Source organism: Cyanistes caeruleus, chromosome 21 (genome assembly GCF_971803275.1).
Source record: "Cyanistes caeruleus chromosome 21, bCyaCae1.hap1.1, whole genome shotgun sequence".
Lineage (NCBI taxonomy): Eukaryota > Metazoa > Chordata > Aves > Passeriformes > Paridae > Cyanistes > Cyanistes caeruleus.
Window position 1 is genome coordinate 4,727,501 of NC_141721.1, and position 21,613 is coordinate 4,749,113.

Below are 21,613 nucleotides of genomic sequence, written 5' to 3' on the forward strand. Positions count from 1 at the left end.
CAAAAAAAGTAATAGTAATAGTTATAAGAATAAAAATAATATATAATATGTAATATATAATATGTAATATATAAGATATAATATATTGTATATTGCATATTGTACATTATTTATTATATATTGTATATGCTATTTTATTATATATTATATATTATATATTATATATTATATATTATATATTATATATTATATATTATATATTATATATTATATATTATATATTATATATTATATATTATATATTATATATTACATATTACATATTACATATTATATATTATATATTACATATTATATATTATATATTACATATTACATATTATATATTATATATTATATATTATATATTATATATTATATATTATATATTATATATTATATATTATATATTACATATTATATATTATATATTATATATTATATATTATATATTATATATTATATATTATATATTATATATTATATATTATATATTATATATTATATATTATATATTATATATAATGTATTATATATTATATATTATGTATTATATGTTATATGTTATATGTTTGTTATATATTATCAGCAGGACAGCAGTGCCTGATAAAATTTCTTTGATAAAACCCAAAATCAGCCTCGGTTTTGGGCTGTGGTGGGAGAGGCTGGGCAGCCCTGACCCTGCCAGCACTTGGGATTGGGGGGGAAATTCCCTGGAAAATTCTCTGCCAGGCTGAGTGAGCTCCTCCTGTTCCTGCACTGGATTATTCCACGGAAATTAATTTGGATTAATTAGTTTGACACAGGGTTTGATTTTTTTCCCTGCTGATTTTATCCCCTGGATGAGGCTTCCTGGAAAGCTCTGGCCCAGAAGGTGCCTTGTTAGTTCTGCTTGGAGAGAGGGATCAGCCTGGGACACTCCTGAAAGAGAGAAAAAAGGCAGGAAAAAAATGAATTATTAAAGGAAAACACAGAGCAATGTTGATTCCAGCTGCTTTCATCCACTCACTTCACCCCAGGAAACTGATAAGGAAATTGGTGTTTCCAAAATCAGAAAGTTTCCCTCACACAATGCAAACTTTGATTTATAATGATTAGTTTTGAAATTCCAACTGTTTTTTTGTACTCCAGATTGGAAAGAAATGGGATTTAAGCCTCTCTTTGGACAGGAAGTCTTGGATTTTGGTCAGTTTTACCCCATGCTTGAGAGATTTGGACTGAAAACACAAAAGATTTTACTTATTCCTTCTCAAAAAAGGGCTTTTAAATTTTATGAATAAAGTGCCTGAATTTGGCCACAACATTACTTTGGGAAAATCCAGATTTTGGTGTAGCAGGTGCTGGGATTCCTGCTTGGAAAACCTTGCTCTTCCTTCTAAATATTTCATTCTCTTAATAAAATAATTCAGATTTAACACAATTAAAACGAGGAGGGTAAAGAATCTGTAATTAAACCAAGGCTGGACATGGAGCTTGTTTCACCTGGGAGTTTAAGCCTAGACCTTGTGCTCTTTGGAAAACATTCCCTTCATCCTGGAGAAACCCAGTCACTGAACATCCCCAACCCAAAACCCCTCTGGAACCCTGAGGATTTATCTGCTGCCCTCCCCCTCCCATCTGCATTTATTTCCCTTTCAGGCTCCAGTGAGCAGCAGGTGAGAGGTCTTTAAAAGTATTATTTATTATTATTTCTTTATTATTCTAACCCTGGGGGCACTGCACGCTCCTCTTCTGGAGGATTCTCCTGGAAATTCAGCCTGCAGGTGCAGAGGGTGAAGGAAAACCCAAGTTTTAAACTTGTTTTTCCCCCAGGCTCGGCAGCAAACGTGGCCCAAGGAAAAGGCTGAGCAGGGGGGTTTAAGCAGCTTTGCACAAATAGGATTTGAAGCAGCTCTGGAGAAATAATCCCGGAGTTCAGCCCCTCCTGCTCAGCCCCGGGGTGGGGAGAGGGGATTTGGTTCTTCTGTTCCCCCTTCTGCCCTTTGGGCTGAGCCTCCTTGCAAAGGGATCCGGGCTGGCAGCGCTTTTCCCGGGATTTGCCCTGGAGCTGCCAGGGAGCTGCTGGGGCTGGAGCAGGGATTGGGATTGGGATGGAGGAGCCTCGCTGAGGGCACTGCTGGAGGTGCTGGGGCTGCTTTTGAAGGCCCCATTCCAACTGGGAATGCTGGAAAGGCAGGACAGGGACCAGTGAGCAGGGCTGGTGTCCTTCTGTCCCCAAAAGCCATCTCAGGCACATCCCCCCCAGAGGGGAAAAATCCCAAAGAGAAATCTGGGAGCAGAGTGTGCAATCCTGGGAAATGTGGGAAACAGGCTGGATAAACCCCCCCAGGAAGGGATCCCTGCTCTTCCCGAGGGAAAACACACTGGGATCCAGGAAAGGGACCTTGAGAAAGGTATCTGGAGAAAGGCATCCAGGAAAAGTGGCCCTGGAAATGTGATCCTGAAAGGGATCCTGGAACTGTGATGCTGGAAATCGGACTATGGGAAGGGATCCTGGGAAAAGGAACTTGGAAAAGGAATCTTGCCAAAGGAATCCTGGCAAAGGGATCCTGAAAAAGGGATCCTGGAAAGTGATCCTGCCAAAGTGATCCTGCCAAAGGGATCCTGCCAAAGGAATCCTGCCAAAGCACTTCCCAAGGCTGGTCCTGGTGGGTTTCCCTTTCCCAGGAATTCCCAGCTGTGGGCTGCTCACATCCCACCATGGATCTGGTGCTGGAGCCCAGCAAGGGATGCACAAAGCTCCAGGAAAAATCCAAGGGCACACTTCCCAAAGTGCTGACTCCCAAATCCAGGCTCCCCACATCAGTGCTCCCTGCTCTTTTTTCCTTCCAAAGCCTCTCTGGGCCATGCTGTTCCCTGCAGCCCAAAGAAAATTCCCCAAGGAATTTCCAGTCCTGTGGGAAGGGAAGCAAAGGGTGGCTTTTCCAGATGACTCCAGAAAAATGCCTGGCAGCTTTAACCTCGTGCTAAACAACTTTTGGCCAGCGTGTAAACAGACTTTGGGTTTTACAAACATGGGATCCAGGCCTTGGAGCGGGAAAAAAGCTGGAGCTGTCACATGAGGGGAGGATGGATCGCTTCCGGCAGCCTGAGGGAGTTTTGGTTTTGCTCAGGGTTAAGGGTTTGAGTTTGGCTGGGAATATTTTGCATGGAAAATCTTAGGGGAGAGAGGGGGGAAAGCACTTGAATTTGGGAAAAATCCCCCCAAGGGATCAGCTGGGAGGCACGTCTTGGATCCATCCTCCCACGGGGAGCCCTTTCCAGGATCCCTTTCCAGGATCCTCCTTCCATTATCCCTTAGCCAGGATAACTTTGTCAGGAACCCTTTATAGGATCCCTTTTTCCATGATCCCCTTTCCAGGATCCTTTTCCATGATCCCCTTTCCATGATCACCTTTCCAGGATCCTTTTCCATGAACCCCCTTCCATGATCCTTTTTCCATGATCTCTTTTTCAGGGTCCCTTTCCAGGATCCCCTTTCCATGATCCCTTTTTCATGATCCCTTTTCCATGATCCCTTCCCAGGATCCCTTTTCCAGGACCACAGCCCATCCCTTTGGATTGAGGGGACACTTCTGGAACCTAACAACTATTTTTCTGCTCTTCTGATTGGATTAAATGATTAAACACTCGTTAGTGGCTAAAAGCAAAACCCAAACAATCAACCACCACTCCAAAACCTCAGCCAAGAAATTCCCCCCATGAATTTTCTGGGAAATCAGTAAAACCTTTACCAGAATTTCAAATTTTTCAAGTTAAAACCTTCACAAGGGAGCATTGGAGGGACCCTCTTGTGTCTGCCAAGGGCAGGAGCTGCTGGTGGGGTAGAGGGGTGGTGGAACATTTTAGGAATTCAATTGGTTTGGCCATGAAAAATCCCAATTTCCATCTGTGGCAGCAGAATTGCTTGGAGGGGGACTTGGGTTTGTTTTGAATGTTAATTCTTTTCTTTTAAAAATGCCTGTACAGGTAGAGTTGTTTCGGTGCCATGAAAGGGATGAGGTGCAGCAAATTAATAATGGAGAAGGAGATTTTCCACGTGCTGGTTTGGGGATTTTGGCTGCTCTGTCCCCTTGCCTGTGGCCACTTTTTCCCCTGATACCCACATGGGGAACAGTTTATTTTCCTCCTCCCTGACCCCTCTGTGACCCTGGTCCGTGCTGAAATCAGATGCCAGAGCTCAGGGCAGATTTCAGGACTCTATTGCAGCAATATTTCTCTGCCCAGGCTCCCCCTTGCTTTGGGGATATTTTTCCAATTCTTCTCCCTTTTGCAGCTGAGGCCAAATGCAGGGAATTAATTCAAAGGTGAACACAGGAAGATTTCATCCACTGCCAGGAGGAAACATTAACGCTTCTACCTGAGATTCTTTCATTTCTCCTTGGAAACACCTCTCGTGTGATGTTTTTCATCATTTTATTGCCCCCTTTAATCTGGAGTTTGGTTCATCTGCAATTACATCTCGCAGCATTTCAACCCTGTCTCTCTGGCAGAGCCCAATTGAATCAAGCTGAGGATGAGGATGGCTTTCTGTCCTTTTAAAATCACATTTTTCAATTTGGCCTCCTTCCCCAGAGACTGCTGAGACTCACTGCTCTCCTCTTGCTGCATTTGTTGGAGTCTTACAGTAAGGTTGATTTTTAAAGTTTGTTTTTAGAGGAAGAGATAAAAATCACATTATCTCTGGGATTCCTTTAAATGCCATACTGAAAGCAATATTTCCCTTAGTCTTTTTCACACAGTGAGCAGCACCAGCCTGGATCTGATACTGATATTTAAAATAAATCCCAATTATTCCATCCTTACCAACAAAAACTGGGAATTCCTGGGCTGCCTCTCAAAGCAGGAGAGTTTGATGAGAAGCAGAGCCTGGTCCCAGCTCAGTCTCTGGTTTGAGCTGCCAGAAACTTCCCCCCAAAACCTGTCAGGTGAGGAAGAATCCCTGAATTCCAGGGGTTTTTGCACTTGGGCGTCTCAGTGTGAGAGCTCCCAGATCCAGCAGTGATGGTGGGAACCTCATAAAATTCCCACTTAGAGAGGGCTGTGGAAAGTCAGGGATGGGCTGGATTTGGTTGTGCAGGTGCCTCAGGAGCTGAGGGCACCTCTCCCTCCATCCTGGATGGGATGCTCTGTTTTTGTGGCCGTGTCACTCTGGGGCAGTGAGGGGAGCAGGGGATCTCAGCCTGGCAGGGGTTTCCCTTCCTGCTGCTTTTCCATCCTTGAATATTTTTGTTGGAGAGGTGAACCGGCCTTGCTGGCTTCTCACTGCACCACAGACTCACAGATGTGAGCAAAGAACAGGCTCTGGGGTGAAACCTGGGGACAGGCAGAGGATTTTAGGGCTGGGAGCACCTTCCCTGCCAGCTGTTGTTGGGGAGGGAGCTCGTGTGTGTCAGCAGGACTGAAGGTGTGGCTGCACAAGGATTTTGGGGTGCAGCACCAGGCTCCAGGTGTGAAATGAAGCTCCATCAGTTGGGGTTTTGGACACAGAGCCTTGCAGGGTGCCTTTTTGGCCATCCCGTGTCAGATCCCTGCTGCCAGCAGAGAGGAGTGGGCCTTCCAAAGGGAGAGGCTGCAGCTCCAGCGATGCCTGCAGGGGGAAATGCAGCTGGAGGGTGTCAGCACCCCTTCCCTGTGCCTGCTGGTGACACTGCCTGCCTGTCCCTGCCTCCTTGGGGACATCTACTGCCAGGTGAGGCCTCTGCTGAGCACACACTCAGTTTCTGCAAACCCCCTTGGCCGCCTGCTTCCTCATCTGACTTGACTCTGAAGTACTGAAATGGAGTTTTTGGCCCCTGAGCTGTGGTTTTGGGGGAAGACACCCGGCTCTGGTTGTGTTTTGGCTCACGTGCAGCACAGCTCTGTAAAGCAGAGCCAAACCCCGGTGAAGTCACTGGGGCTCTGTGTTGTTCTCGTGGTCTGGGATCAGAACAAATCGAGTTTTGGAAACAATTGCAGGGGCCTCCAGCTCTTTGGTGGTGGAGGAGAGCTGCCTTTTGTCCATCACAGTGATGTGGAATTTGTGTGTTCGTGGATGTGCCATTGCACGGGAGGCACAGGGATAAAAAACTTCTCACATGGGATTCTTTTTTAAAAGAGTTGCAAAGCATTTTTGTGTTGGAAACCATCCCCCCACATCAGGAGAGGGTCTGAGGCCACTGCTGGGGCCTCATCACCCCAGAGCTGATCCCCTCAGGCCTTGAGCAGTCTGTGCCCTGCAGCAGGGGAGCAGAGGAGCTGTTCAGGGGCCAGGACAGCGCCCGGGAGAGCAGGAGCTGTGGAACAGCGGCCGGGGAGCTGCTGCAAGGAGCAGCACACACAGGGGAGGCCTGGAAGTGCTGGATGGGGACAGAGAGGGGGCTCAGGTGGTGCCTCCCAGCAGGGCTGGAAGGTGAGGGAGTGAGGGAGTGAGGGAGGTGAGGGAGTGAGGGAGTGAGGGAGTGAGGGAGGTGAGGGAGTGAGGGAGTGAGGGAGTGAGGGAGTGAGGGAGGTGAGGGAGTGAGGGAGTGAGGGAGTGAGGGAGGTGAGGGAGTGAGGGAGTGAGGGAGTGAGGGAGTGAGAGAGGTGAGGGAGTGAGAGAGGTGAGGGAGTGAGGGAGTGAGGGAGGTGAGGGAGTGAGGGAGTGAGGGAGTGAGGGAGTGAGGGAGTGAGGGAGTGAGGGAGGTGAGGGAGTGAGGGAGTGAGGGAGGTGAGGGAGTGAGGGAGTGAGGGAGTGAGGGAGTGCAGTGAGGGAGTGAGGGAGTGAGGGAGGTGAGGGAGTGAGGGAGTGAGGGAGTGAGGGAGTGAGGGAGGTGAGGGAGTGAGGGAGTGAGGGAGGTGAGGGAGTGAGGGAGGTGAGGGAGTGAGGGAGTGAGGGAGTGAGGGAGTGAGGGAGTGAGAGCGGTGAGGCAGTGAGGGAGTGAGGGAGTGAGGGAGTGAGGGAGTGAGGGAGGTGAGGGAGTGAGGGAGTGAGGGAGTGCAGTGAGGGAGTGAGGGAGTGAGAGAGGTGAGGCAGTGAGGGAGTGAGGGAGTGAGGGAGTGAGGGAGGTGAGGGAGTGAGGCAGTGAGGGAGATGAGGGAGTGAGGGAGATGAGGGAGTGAGGGAGATGCAGGGACAGCCAGGCTCGGCTGGCAGCATGGAGTGCCAGCATCACCCGCTGGGGACAGGCGAGGGGGAATCTCCGCCGCTCTGGGCACATCCCCGAGGGACCGAATGCCTGCGAATCCCCTGGGTGATGCGGCTCCAGCGGGAATCCCTCCCCGGGAACCCCGGCGGGGATGCCCCCGCCTCAGCCCGGCCCCATCCCCGCTGCCCCCGCCCGGAGCATACCCCGCGGGGCGTGCAGAGCCCCCAGCCCGCGGAGAAGGAAGGACGAGCCCCGTCCGGCTGCGGCTTCCTCCGCAAGCCCTGCCTCGGTGCACGGTGCCCGCCCCCGGCCCTCCCCCGGCTCTCCCGGCTCTGAGCGCCCCGAGCCGGCCGGGCCGAGCCCAGCCGAGCCGCGCCGCCTCCGGGGGAGCCCCCCGAGCGCAACAGTTGCCCCCCGAGCCGCGGCCACCGCCCCCCGAGCCCGGGGCACCCCCGGGGGACCCCTCGGCACCGGGAGGAGGCTGCGCGGAGGAGCCGCCGCCGCTCGGCGAAGGCAGCGCCCGGAGCTGCCCGGAGCCGCTCGGATCCGGCGGTTCTGCCTCTCCCGGCCATGGAGCGGAGCGGAGGGGCCGAGCCGCGGCTCCTCCCGGCCGGGCGAAGCCGCCCCATCCTCCGCCTGCGGGAGCGGAGCCGCCCCGGCGCCGGGCAGCGACCCCTCTGCTGAGCCCCCCCGGCCCCAACCCGCACCCCCAAACCCTCCCGGGCATCCTCGGAACCTCCCGCGCATCCCACGCCTCCGTGCATCCCCCGAACCCCCCGCCCCTTTGTCCCCTCCACCCCGCCGTGTCCCCCCGGCCTCGCCACCCCCTCGCATGCGGCCCCGGAGCTGCGGGAGCCGCTGGCCATGGGCACCAAGCAGACCAAGGGCTCCCAGCCGGGCAGCGCCGGGGAGAGCCCCCCGGGCCACCACCGCAAGAAGGTGGCCCCCAGGGAAAGGGGAGATTTCCTGGCTTCCCTCGTGGCCAAGTCCGGCGAGAAGTTCGGGAAGGGCGCTGGCCCCGGCTTGCCCCCGTACCACCGGCGGATCTGCATGATCCAGGACATGCTGCTGCTGGTCAAGCAGGGCAAGCAGGAGGAGGCCACCGAGCTGCTGAAGAACCTGCGGCAGGTGAGGATGAGAGGGTTTCTCCTGGGGAAGGGGGTGAAAAGACAGCGATTCCTGCCGCTTTCCAAAGCCTGGTGCCAAAGAGGGGCCGCGCTCCGCTTTTGCGGGTCTGACTTTCGGGGCGTAATTTTGGGGAAGTGGCTGAGGAGCTGCGGGGTGGTCACGGTGTCAGGGAGGGGGAAATACCCCCAGGGAGGTGCTTTGCGTTGTTTCCTCGCTGCCGGGTGCATTTTACCTCCTTCCCTTCCTTGCCGGCGCTGGTGGCTCTGGGATTTGCAGCCTACTCAAAGTGGTTCCCACTCAACTTTCCAAAAAGTTTGGTGTTTTAAGAAGCTCTGTAAAAGAGCCGAGGCGATCGGAGCCGGCAGCTTTTGAGAATCAGCTCTTTTCTTGCTGGCTCAGAAATACCCAGAGCTGGCAGCGCTGCTTTTTTATCTTTTTGACGCACAATCCCCTGGTGGAGTTTTGCTGGTGTTGACTGGGGCTGGGAGAAACGAGACGCTCTGGGGGAGTGAGGAATTAATTGTGGGGAGCCCGAGACCTTTTGCCTTGAAAAATCTGTTTGAGCTGGGCATTAGCTGGGAAGCAACAGGACGGAAAGTTGCTGTGAGCAAACAGAAAAGCAAATTAGCATTTAATCTTTGCTGCTGATAGGTGCTGATAAAAACACCCGAGTGCTGGGCGTTTTCAAGGCTCTGGGCTGCGCAGGGCTTGGAGGAACAGCGAGTTTTCCATGCAAACCTAAAGCAGATCCATCTTCCAGCTGGGGTTCTCTCCCTCAGCTGCTCGGTGTAACCAGTTCTGCCACCCGGGAAAAGTTGTTCACATCTTTGCTGGGCATCGGGAGCTGCTTTCTTGCCCTCTGGTTTCTCCATGGGACTGGTCCAGTCTGGTTTTCTTTTGGGATTTGGTGTTTGGGGTTTGCTGCTAGCAGGTTTTTTGCTGTTAGCATTTCCCACCCGCTCATTTTCTGGTCCAGGTAACTTTTCAGTGGGTGGATGTGTACTTTGGGGCATGTCCCAGTTCAACCCACTTCCATTTATCCCTCCACCCTGTGGATTTAGGATTATCTTTAGAACAGCCCAGCTGAGAAATCTGAACTGTTTCATACAATTTGTGTTTTTTATGGAAAATTCTCCCCACTTTCAGTTTTGGGATAAAAAGTTGGGGGTTTCACTTTTGCTGAGGTGAATGTGCTGCCTCTCTGGGAGTTGGAGATAGAATTCTTTGGGACAGGACCTCTCCATTTGGGATCTGTGTGGCCCTGGGGGTTGAGTTGGGCAGCAGAGCAGAGCCCAAATGTTGCACCCTCTCAGCCACGCCAAATCTTTATCGCTGTCACAGCCCATTGGAGCTGGCAGAAGGGCAGGTGCTAATTTTAGAGGGTGTTTATCTCAAACACCTCCCCAAAAAATAAATCTTGGGGCCTGCAAAGTGCCAGGAATCACTCTCAAGTTCTCCCTGGCTCCAGACTGGTTTTTCTCAGCGATGCTCAGCTCTGTCCTCACTCTCTGTGCACAGTGAGGGAGCTGGGATGTGTCACCATGGATGCCCTAATGACAAACCTGACCACGGGGAAACCCTCTCATCTCGCTGGAGATTGGGAAGAAAAAGCTCAAAATTCATCTTAAACTGCTGGGGGAAGCAAGGGACCTGTCAGGTGCATCTCTGGCAGTGAGTGTCTCTGAAGAGCTCGCTCTGACAAAATATATCTTATAGTGTCAAAATAGAGAACACTTTGTCCTAGATACTATAATAGACTCCAAGCAGGTTTTTAATGAGGTGATATTAATCCCTGCCTCCAGGGAGGGAACGTGGGATGCCCCACTGAACAAATCCCGGCTGCTTTGGGGTTTTCCAGCAGCTGGATTTTGGGAGGGGATGTTTTAGGAGGGCATTGGTGGCTCCAAGGGACCACTTAAGTTGTTCCCACTCGAGCAGGAGCCTTCCAGAGCTCTTTGGAGTGTCTCAGCCTGAAAGTGAGGATTTGGGGAGAAAGGAGGAGCTTCCCCTGTGGAAAGGGGTGGATGGATGAGCCTGGTGAGGCAGAGACTTTTCCCTGAGTCATTTTTAGGGTGTTCCTCGCAGAGGGACCGTGGCTGCTCCCTGTGGTCACTGCTGTGTGATGCTGCTGCTGCAAAACTGGCCGGTTTTGGAGTTTTCCAGCAAAACTGGGGTTTTCCCAGCAAACCCAGTGACCTGGTGCCCAGCTCTCAGTAGAGATTTTTTTAAATCCCAGGCATTTAGGTCACTGGGAGCCTTTCCACTGACTTCAGCGGGCTTTGAAGCCAGCCCAGCGTGCTGCTGAGGGGTGGGTGACAGCATCCCTGCCTTTGGAAAGGCTCCATAGTTTTGGGTTTTTTTGGAGCAGGATGAGCACATGGCCAGAGCTGAAAATCTTTTTTTTTCAGGTATTTGTGCCATAACACCCTGCCTTACCCACCCACTGCAAGACAAGACAAGGTTTGGGGGGCTTTTTTTCTCCCTCAAAAGGTGTGTGTGATAATCAGGGCAGGACTGCAATCCTGTATTTTAAAGCTGCTGGAGCAGGTCCTGCCCTTCCAGCCCTGCCACTGCTACCAGTGTCCACTGTGGCTTTTGCATTCCACCCATTTATTTAGAATTTATCCATTTTCTCCCTCCCCTGAGGTGGGAGCGATGCTGTTTTCCTTACAGGCTCCTGTAAGGATTAATTTGTATTTCTGGGAATGCCTAGAGGTTGCAAACAACTAGAAAAAACTGAGATACAAAGTGATTTGTTTGTTTGTTTGTTTAAAAATATAAAAAGCCTGAAGAGCAGACAGGCTTTGCTTCCTGAGAGAGGTCAGCAGTGGTCTCTGGTGTGGAGGCAATTTGATCCCGCTGCCTGCCCCCAAAATAACACTCCTGTTATTCCTGCTGCCAGCAGCCATTCCAAAGGGTTTCTGCTCCTCTGGCACAGCCTGGCTAATTTAACATCGAGCTCCTGACAGACAGAATACTCATTTATTTCTCCTTCTTCCTGCTCTGGAGCCCAAACCCCACACTGCAAAATTCAAATCCCCTAAATCCCAACAAGTGCCTGCTGCTCTCCTCGGCTGAGGTGTTTTCCCTCATGGTGCTGCAGGGAGGATGCTTTTGGCATAAATGCAGTGGAAAGCACTGAAATAATCAACATTTGGTTTGGCCTGGTGTTCAGGGTTGCCAGAGGCTTGCTAGTCACCTGGGGGGAGCTGCTGGCCTTCCATGGAAGTAATTCCTGCAGGGAATAACTTGGAATTTATCTGCCATGAAGTGATTTCCTGGCAGCATCTTCTCTGCTTTCCAGCAAAGAGCTGCTGTGGGGAGAGGCTAAAAAATTAATTAATTCAGGGTGTCGAGCACTTGGGGCATGGGAATGCTCTCTCAGACCCCTCACTCCATCCAGGTGGGAGAATTCCAACTCCACATTCCCACCAGCTGCAGAGCAGAATAGGTTTTAATGTTATAGAGTGTGGAACTTTTTATTTTTTATTTTTTTTTTCCCCCCTTACTCTCGAGTTTTAGTGGTTAAGGCAGCCAAGCGCTGTCAGTATATTAAATTCTGGGAGTGTCTCTCCTGCTGGGGAGAGGATTTGTAAAACAAAGCATGTTTTCCTCCTCCCTGCTGCCAAACAGATCGCTTTTCCCAGGCGAAATGGGGAAGCGCTTCCCAGCACATTACGTTGCGCTCAAGGAATTTGCCATTGGTTATGGCTCGACGTGGAGCTTTTGCTGCTGCTCTGGTGGGAGAAGGGAGGAGGAGGAGGAATTCAGCAGATCTGAGCATCATCTGCACGGGGCAGGTGAGCAGCAGGTCCAGGAATTAGTTGGGGAAAGGGGGAAAAGAAAGCAAAGTACGGCAATAAATGCCTGGGTGCTGAGTGTGGCCAGAAGCCGAACACCAAGGTGCAAGGTGTGGCACCACTGGCAGGGTGGATCCTCTGCCTTGGGATGGGCAAATGGGCAAAAAAACACCACCAAAAAATCCCATTTGCAGGAAAGGGCTGGGAGAAAACCCACTGTGTGCCCTCCAAACCCTGCAGCCCCCTCCAGCCTGGGATCCCTGAGGTTTGTCCCACAAACATCCCCTGATGTGCCCCTGCTCCATCCCAGGCCCAGCCCTGCATTTCCCAGCCAGAGGCTGTGGGGAACAGGACACGAGCTGAGCAGCCTGGGAACTGTGTGGCACAGGGAAGTTTTATTAATTAGTGATGAATATCTGCATTGTAAGAGGGGCTTGGCCGGTGGGGATACTAAAACACCAAAAAAAAATAATTAAAAACGCTGATGGAGGCAGCTCACTTTGGGCTCTTGTGACTTCCTCGAGACACAAGAGCAGAGAAAAAATTAAAAAGGCTTGTGGCTTGACTGAGTGCTTGCTCATGGCCCCGCAGCATGGAGCAGCATTCCCATGGACACATCCATGCTCCAGGAATGCTGGAGGAGCTCAGCTGCTGTGTTTGCTCCACAGGAGAACACCTGGTCCCTTCAGAGCACCTGAGGTGACCCAGCCTGGGGTCTCTGGGCTCCTCCCAGCCTGGCACAGCCAGCAGAGGACAGGGATGAAGAATTTTGCAGGATTGGGGTTGTTTTTCCTCAAGTGGGAGCTGCTGGGGCTGAGGGAGGGCCCTGCCCTGGCTGCAGCACCGCAGGGTGGAAATTGGGTAACTCTGCTCTGAGCGTGGTGGCTTTGGGATGAACCCTCATTTCCTCTGCCTCGAGCTGCTGAAACCCCACCAGCGCTCCCCACAATTCTTCTTAACCCTCAGGCTGCTGGAGGCACTGACAACAAATATCTCTGCCAGTGATGGGGTGTTTGCTGCCCCAAAAAAGGCTTCTGGTGTTTCCCCTGTGCTCCCACCCCCTGCCCTGCTGTAAGATGTTCCCTCACAGGCATCTCTGCCTGCTTCCCATCCTTCTGCTCTTTTTCCATCCCCTGTGGCATTTGCAGCTGGATGTGTCCTGTGCCTGCAGGCACAGGATTGGATTTAATGATTTAATGACCCCTCTGGAAGGTGGCTGCTGCTGCTCCTCCTGGGGGAATTTGTGTTTTTGGGGGAGAGGAAGGCTGGGAGAGGTGGGATGGGGTATGGAGTGGGGGCTGGGCTGTGAGCTGTGGGCAGCTGGACAGAAATCTCCAAGCTGGCAGAAGGTAATGGTTGTTGTTCCACCTCAGCCCCTGTTCAGCACTTTCTCTGTTTATATAATAGCAGGAATGGGTCTCTCCCCTCCAGGCCCTGCTGTTTTCACACCTGATGTGAAATGCAGCAGCTCGGGGCTCCAGACAGCCTGGCACACCTTTTTTCCCCCCTCTTTTCCTTTTTATCCTGTGGAAGCTGGGAGTGTGAGGATGTCTCCTCTCAGTGTGGGCTGTGTGGGCAAAACCCTCCCTGCACATCCCAGCGCTGCCAGCTGCTGTGTGCAGGGTCTGGGGGGCAGCAAGGGGGGCTGAGGCACCTGAAATTCAGTGTATTGGAGCTTCAGTGTTCGATGTGCTGGGGGATTTGTGCCTGTGGCCTGCTCTTAGCTAAGGGAGGTGGTTATACATTAATATTCATTTCATTCTCCTACAAGCAATGTGGAATTTTTTTAGTATTCAACATCTTCAGGTCCTGGCCAAATGCCTAATATGATTTAATGCCTGATTCCATTTCTCTTTCTGTGTGTGTGTCTCAGGCTCCTTCTCTTTCAAATTTTGGAGAAAAGATCACTGCATGGTAAATTTAATCTTGCCTCTAAAAGGAAAAGCAAATTATCCTTCCCATTCCTCTCCAGGCCGAAGGTTTTAGCTCCAATTACTCCTGGCTCTGACCTTGCTGCTGGGAGAGCAGGAACTGCTTGGAGCTTTCCAGCATTCTCAGATCTTTTCAAGACTCTTTATCTTTCAGGCTTTGTGTCTTTCAAAGTCAGAGGCGCTTCCTTTGTTCGAGGCTTTGAGCTCTGGAGAGAGCCTGGACACGCAGCAGAGCCCAGGGGAGGGAGCTGCCTTTTCCTCGTGCCTTTGGGTATCTCTGTGGATATCTCATTCCTCAGGGCCTCTCCATATCACAATAATCTTCCCAGAGTCCTGCCCGTCCTGCTCTGCAGAGCCCCATTCGGGTTTGATATTGGGGGAATTTCTTTATGAGATGTTTCTGCCTTTTCTGGTGGTTCCAAAATTCCTGTTGGCCCACAGAGGTTTTCCTTGAGCTCTGCTCCTCCCCAGCCCCGGATCCTGCTGCTGATTTCAGTCCCTGAATGTCCCTTTTTCCCTGTGGGATTGTTTTCTGAGCAGCTTTCCAGTCCAGCTCCCGCTCCCCCCGGTGCTGCCCGCTCCCGTGAGCGCTCAGGGATTGCGTTTGGAGGAGATTTCAGCCAGCAGCAATATTAATTCCAGCTCCAACAGCAGTTGTGTTGAAATGAAGGTTGGTTAATTAAAGGAGAGCCCGACCAGCCAGGCTGGAGCAGGAGCCTGGAGCGTGCGGGATTTTGGAGGATGGGGATTTGTGTGCTGGGTTTTTCAGCTCCTTGCTTTCTGTTTAGCCACAGAAAGTGAGGAAATGGGTGTTAGGGACAGGATTACAGCTCTGTGGGAGGTGCAGCTCTGTTTTCTACCCTCCAGCATGTGAAACACACCGAGGTGAGCGAGCTCTGTCTGTCCCTTCCTCCCACTCCAAGGATGAAAACACGATACTGAAACCTCCTGGAATTGTTCCTGTGCCTCCATCTCTCCTTGTGCAGAGATTCCCTGACTCTGCCTGGTGGAAGAGCACAGGGCTTTGAGCCAATCTGTGCCTGGGAGCCCCAGTTCCACGGCTGGGAAATTCCCAGAGCTGCCTCTTCCCCTGTCCCAGGGGATGCTTAAACAGAGCCCAGTCTGGGAGCAGATAATTCCTGCCTTGTTCTGCAGGGCTGTTCCTTCACCCCCACCCTCCCCAAGGCCAGGATCTTGGCACAGCAGTGAAATCCCAGCAGGGGAAAGCAAAGGCTGCTGAGGAAGGAGAGCAGGCTGTGGTGGGAAATGGTTGTTTTGGCCGGGGATGTGCTGAGGGTTTTTCCTGGGACACCTCTGTCCCCGTTCCCAGCCTGCAGAGCCGCTCCCACGGAGCTCCTGCTGGGGAATGCTCTGGGATTTGGGATGCAGGAGGTGTGGGAAGGGTTTGGAGCTCAATAAAAGAACCCCAATTCCCTGCACAAGGATAAATCAAAGCTGCTGCAGCCTCTGCCCCAGGTTTGGTTGGTGTTGAGCAAACCCCAGCTCCTGGTTCAGCCTGAACTCCCCAAAATCAGGGCAGTGAAGCCCGAATTTCTGCAGAAACAGGACTCAAACCTCACCAGACAGCCCCAAAGCCTTGGTTCATCCCAAAATCCCTCCATTTATTTCCATTTATCCATCTACTCCAACAGTTCTCCCCTCTCCACAAAGGATTTGGGGGAAATCTTGTTCCCAAATGCCTTTGTGGGCTTCCTGGGCTTGCAGACAAACTATTTGGGATGAGAATGTGAGTGATCTTCACCCATGATTTACATCCAGCCAAAATCATGCAGAATTGGATTAAAACTTGATTTAAGCAGCCTTTTTTTTTTTATTTTTTAGTGGTTAGGATATTTTTTTGAGGGGGGGGGTCATTCAATAAGAAAGAGGATGTTTTCCTGTTTGGTTGTAAAAAGCTGCTTCTGCTTGGTGTAATTGGATACTTCCTTTTCTGGTGTATCTGGGGACATGTATTTAGGCAGCTGTGTGGCTGGGTGAGGAATTTTGTGTGTTTTTATTCTGGTGGGAAATGGTGAATTTGAGGTTTACAGGATCGATTGATTGATCCTTTTGTATTTCTGACTCGAGTTACAGGGAAATGGAAGCAAGTTTAAAGAGCAGAAAAGTGTTTTTTAATGTTTTTTGATCATTTAATAAACTCAAAATATGCTGGATATGAGAGCAGACAAAGTAAATGTCTCGAAACAGATTTTGCATTTGAAAGTGGTTGATTCATTAAGTGGAGTATTAATTGTGCATCATGAATTACACTTCTGGTCACCATAATTACAGATCTTTGTCTCTCAGGTTGAAGTTTTACTTGCAGATTGGAAAATTTCTGCTTTATATTCCTGATTTTTTTCATTGGCTTGCTGAAATTCAGTGTTAAACTTGACTAAGTGAATTAAAATTCTTGAAATTGGAACAGACTTTTAAGATCACAGAGTCAAACACTTGAATTAACTGAAATTAAGATTTTTTTTGTCCTTTTGAGAGAACCAAACTCTCTCCACAGCTCTGTTTGCATTTCACTCTTTTCTTTTGTCACTGACTTCCCCAAAATCACTGGCAGACACGTTCTGCCTACCTGGGCCAACAGGAGCTGTTTAAAATTAAATAAATTTTTCAGTTTTAAAATTAAAGCCTGACCAGAGGTTGACGTCACCTTAAATTGCTGATTTGAAATCTGGGTGGTTTAAAGTAAATGCATTTAATGTTTAAAGCTATTTTATAGAGCAGCATTAATTGAATTTTAATGTCACTGAATTGAGTCCTTGGGCAGCCCAGTCATTAATTCTTCCTTAGCAAGTCTGGGCATTTCCTGGTGACTTTGATGAGCCCAAATCCTTTACTTTTGGGTTTCTCTGGAGAGACTGAGCCAGCTGGGAGGCTCATGGAGAGGTGGATCCTCAAAGGAGCATCCAAATTCCCTGGTGCCAGACAGGGAAGTCACTGTGAAAGCCTTCAAGAAAGATTTTACCTTCCAACCTTCTTCAAATATCAAACACCAAGTCCCAGCCCTGCTCTACCTGACGGTTAAAAATCTGATGCTGCAAATAAAAACATGGGAAATGCTTCATTTCTTCCCTCAGTCCCCAGAACTGACTTTATTTGTTGATATAAGTCAGGGGTGAGGTTCCCACTTCCCTGGGGTGTAGGGCACAGCTCTGATTCAGTCTCAGGATGGGAAATGGGGGAGTTTTGAGCCACCCTGCACAAACAAGGAGGATAATTTGCCCATGCTGATGGTCTCATCCATTCCTTTTCCCTTGAAACACCCATTTTTCTGTGGGTGTTTCAAGAGGAAAGCCTCCTCTCAGCAGTTCCCTTCCTCGGGCTGCCTGGCAGCCTCTCCTCCAGCAGCCAAAATCCATGTTTTATGGTGTGTGTGCCATTCCCAGACTGTTCCATGGGATTGCAGAGGGCCTGCCCAGCACAGCTGGACTGTGTGTGCTGGTTTTGGAGGGGAATTCAGAGCATTCAGTAGCACCCTGGTGATTGCAGGTGTGGAGCTCTTCCTGCTGAGCCTGGGACTCCTCTTCTCATCCTCTCTTTGGGTTACAGCTGGAACTCGTCACCAGGTACCCCAAAAACACAGTGTCACCAGTGTGGGTGATGCACAGAGGCTGCCAGGGCTTCAGAGGGGAGATTTGGATGGAATATTAGGAAGGAATTCTTCCCTGTGAGGGTGAGGAGGCCCTGGCACAGGGTTTTCCTGCCCCATCCCTGAAGTGTCCAAGGCCAGGTTGGAGCATCCTGGTCTATGGAAGGTGCCCCTGCCCATGGCAGAGGAGTGGGAATGAGATGAGTTTTAAGGTCCCTTCCTACCCAAACCAGTCTTTGCACAGATTTGTGGATTTGGGAAGGGAAAATGTGTCTCAGCTGGACGTGCACAACATCTGCTCTCCACCATATCCTTTTTCAGTGTCAAAATCCAGTCCTTCCCATGGCATTCCTCTCTCTTGCCTCTCTGCTTTAGAGCAAAGGTGTCAGCAGCCCCAGGAGCTGCCAGGACTCCGGGTTTCCCTGGATTTTAGGATGTGTGCATCCCTGTAAAGGCCCTGGCTAAACAACAGGGGCCGTGGGTGTGCGGCATCCGGCACAGCCCGGCCCCACTCCCACGTGGGCACCAGCTGCTGGAACTGTACCACTTCCAGGCAGCAATTCCTGGCATTCTTGGCAGGGGAAGAACGTCCCAAAGCTGACTTTTCCAGTCCATGGCATTGGTCATTCAGAGAAAGGCTGAACTGTAAAACAGGAGCAGCTTCAGCGCTTTTCCTGAGCTCTCCATGCACAGCTTGGCTTTCCCTCTGGTTTCCTTCCCACCCTGTTGCTGTCCAGAGGAGGAGGATGGAAAATCTGGCACGGTGCAGGTGACAGGGCCAGCCTTGCACCAGTGCAACTTTTGGCTCTGATAAACTTCTCCGTCCTCTTTAAGATGTAAAGCAACTCCCGGATGAGATGAATTCTCTGAAATGTGGTGAGGAATCTCTGCTTGGGGTGCTTTCATCTCTTGCCCATCAGCTGCTGTTCTCCACCAACACAAAGAAAATAAATCAGCCAAACTCCTCTCCTGAAAGAAAATAAATCAGCCAAAGTCCTCTCCTAAAATATCTTTTTTTTTAAAAAAAAGACCTTTCAGTGTTGCTGCATCGTATAAATCAACTTTATTTTCCGCAAGGACTCGTGTTTGTTTGTGTGCCCTCCCTTTGGAGGAGGGCAAAAGTATAGGAGCCTGGAATATTCCCAAAGGCAGGAATACAGTGCCATTCCCACAGGCTGAGCTCATTCCATTGATTGCAGGAGGATGGGAATGACATTGTGTAAAATCCTGGTGGGACCCAGCGCTGACCAAGCTCCTCCAGACATTCCAGCTCTGGCTGACCCATCCCAGAGCCAGCAGGATGCTGGAATCCCCATCCCTGGAGGGGTTTGTGGGATGTATGAATATGGTTTAGTGGTGGCTTAGAGGTTAGATTTGAGCTTTTCCACCCTAAATAATTCCAGGATTCTTTACCAAGGAAAAACTTCTCATTTTTCAGGGGGAATGGAGGATTAGAAGGGCTGAACATCCCCCTGGCAAAGGGGAAGGGAAGCAGGGAATTCCCAAGAACAGGAATGAAGTGCACAGAAGTGGCAGAGCCACGAGTAGGGCTCGGAGCAGCTGCTCCTTATCTCTTCCTGAGCAGGCACATCAGGGAAGATAAAGTGAAAAGGGAAAAGATAACACAGATTGAGTCAGCCTGGCTCTCAGAGGGAGCTTTTTCCAACCTATTTACTTGTCAGTGGTGATTTTGGATGAGCCTGTGGGCCTTCACAGAAAACCAACGTTTTTTTTCTTCCTGTTTCATGCCTTGCAAAAAGGGAATCTGTCTTCCAGGCATGAATTTCTGGCATTTCTTGGCAGGGGAAAAAGGTCCCAAGGTGGGTTTGGTGTCACTGTGGGCTAAATGCCACCCCACACCTCGTGTGTGTGGGGCTGGAGGTGTCTGATTCACCACACACCAGTGGCTCCTCCACTTTGAAACCAGCTCAAAGCCTGCATTAGTCATGTTTTAATGATATTGAAATCAGCTGCTTGTGGCAGTTTGCGGAATTCCAGCCCAGGGTTGTGGATGTCTCGGTGGGACCGGAGCAGGGAAGGGGAGGCTCAGCACAATGAGCTCACCCTGGCTTTCCTCTTGCTCAGCTCATCATCCTGCATCAGGTTTCAGGGATTATTCAACCCCGTGGCTGTATCTGGGAAATGAGATTAAGGATTGGTGCTGTGTCCTGGAAGTTTCTTGAAGTGGTTCTTCCTCTGCTGTTAACTTCAGAGGAGCTGCTGGTGTGAGGGATTATCAGCACTGGCTGTTTTGGAGTTGGAAAATCAATGTTCTGGGCTTGCAGTGCCAGAACTGGGAGGAGGAGCTGCAAGGCACAGACTTTGTCCTGGCACCTGTGGGAATATCCTGTGGCCACAGCATTCCATGGGATCCAGTAGAGCATTCCCAGGAAGGCTCAGCCACCCGTGGGGAAGCAGGAGGGATTAGCAGGGTGCTCTGTTCCCAATGGCATTCCAGGCCTCTCCTTCTCTCTGGGGACACTTCCTGGGCTGTGTCACACTGTAGGGGATTAAGGGAATATCCCAGGGCACAGAGACATGGATGCTTTGCTGATATTCCCGCTCTGGAGCTGCTCCCTGCCTCATTCCTGGGTGTCTTTTGGTGCTCACCTGTGAGCCGGAAAAGCCTGCACTGACCTCTGCACAGCAGTTGTGACCCAACAGTGGTGGCAGCAGCTTTGCCGTGGATCCTCTCCTGCAAACTGAGCTCCAGGCATGGTTTTCTTCACCCAACTCATGGCTCCTTCTCCCTGTGGCCACAGCTCCATCACAGGCTCCATTTCCCTGCAGAAGCTCCCTGGGCCAAGGTGTGTTTTGTGTCTCATCCTCCTGAGCTCCTCTGGCATCTCCACTGGGAAATGGAATATCAACAGCAGCAATTTAACTGCCCTGGCTGTCAAACAAAGCAGAAATATTTGGATTTTAGTTGGGGAGGGTTGACACCTTTTATTGCTGAACGCAGGATGTGATAGTGCCTGTCCCAGCAGGAGGGATGTTCCTGCTTCTCCCAGCCTGGTGTGGGGCTCCTGTGGGTTTGGGGGTGCAGAGAGCACCCCTTTCCCTCACAGACCCTACAGACAGGGCAGGAGGGACAGGGCACAGCAGAAAAGCTGTTTATTACCTGTGTCTGTTCAGCACCCCAGTGAAACCTGGGGCAGGTTTCCCTTCTCAGCCAAGCACAGAGGCTCTCGGGCCATTTTTGGGTTAACCTGTCCCATCTCTGGGGCTCAGGAGCAGCAGCCACCACCCTCTGGCCTTTCTGGAGCCTGGTGTGTGGTGAAATAAAGAGGAGGATTTTAATGGCACTTACTGGAAGTGTTTGCTGGCTCTGGAGGGCAGAGCGCTCTCCATCATCACCAGCCCAGCCTGTGTCCCCCTGGGATCTCATTCCCTGATTTTGTACAAAATGCTTCTTCCACTGCTCACTTCAGCTGCATCTCGCTCTGGAGTGTCCCAGTCCTTCCTCCTGAAGGGAATTGGGTGGAGGAAAGAAGTTTTGCTTAACAAAAACCTGTCTGAAGTGCTCTGCTTGTCCAACCCCCTTGGCTTCAGTGGGATTTAAACATGTGCTTGTAGTTAATCAGGTATTTAAGTGGTTTTCTGACTTGGCAAACTGGAGAGAAGATATCCCAGAGGAGAAGAGCAGAGGCCTCCCAGTTGAAGGTGTTTGGGAATGGGAATGTTGAGGGCAGCAGTGCGGATTTGGGGGTGTGAGTTTGATTTTCTGTGACTCAGTTCCTCCTTTTGTTCAGGGGGGGACTCTGAAGGGAGCTGTGAGGCATCAAAGGGCGCAGAAAAAGAAGGGGTTTGGCAAAACAGGACAAATTTGGATCAGTGTTTGTCAGTAAATAATAAAATTAATTTTTTTTATAATTTTTTAAATTGTAATACATCCTGAGCTGGCAGTGGAGGGCACAGGAAAGGTCCTGCCAGGGGCTGCTGGATTCCAGATCTGGCACATCCTGGAGAGGAGATACCCAGGGTGAGACCAGAGGGATTGAGAAAGGATTTGAAGGGAAATCATCTCCCCTCACTCTTTTCAAAGCTGTTTGGGGAGCTCCCAGC

General features: G+C 50.6%; 1 protein-coding gene and 1 long non-coding RNA gene across 3 annotated transcripts in view; one reads left to right on the plus strand and one right to left on the minus strand.

Moving 5' to 3' along the window:
- Nucleotides 1-7,551: 7,551 nt before the first annotated feature.
- The window catches only part of LRRC75A (leucine rich repeat containing 75A), a 56,659-nt gene continuing 42,597 nt past the window's right edge, over nt 7,552-21,613 (plus strand). Inside the window, exon 1 of one of the 2 annotated variants that reach the window (XM_023939199.2) lies at nt 7,552-8,213. In XM_023939199.2, coding sequence (XP_023794967.1) covers nt 7,950-8,213 — 264 coding nt within the window. In that variant the 5' untranslated portion in view covers nt 7,552-7,949. Of the gene's footprint in view, nt 8,214-11,846; nt 12,014-21,613 lie in introns of those variants that run through there. The other variant, XM_086859941.1, reaches the window with a different exon arrangement.
- Nucleotides 16,287-21,088, minus strand: LOC147649617 (uncharacterized). Its single transcript, XR_015278577.1, has 2 exons — nt 20,859-21,088; nt 16,287-20,441 (listed from the first exon to the last, which is right to left on the minus strand). It is a non-coding gene; the product is annotated as an uncharacterized LOC147649617 (long non-coding RNA).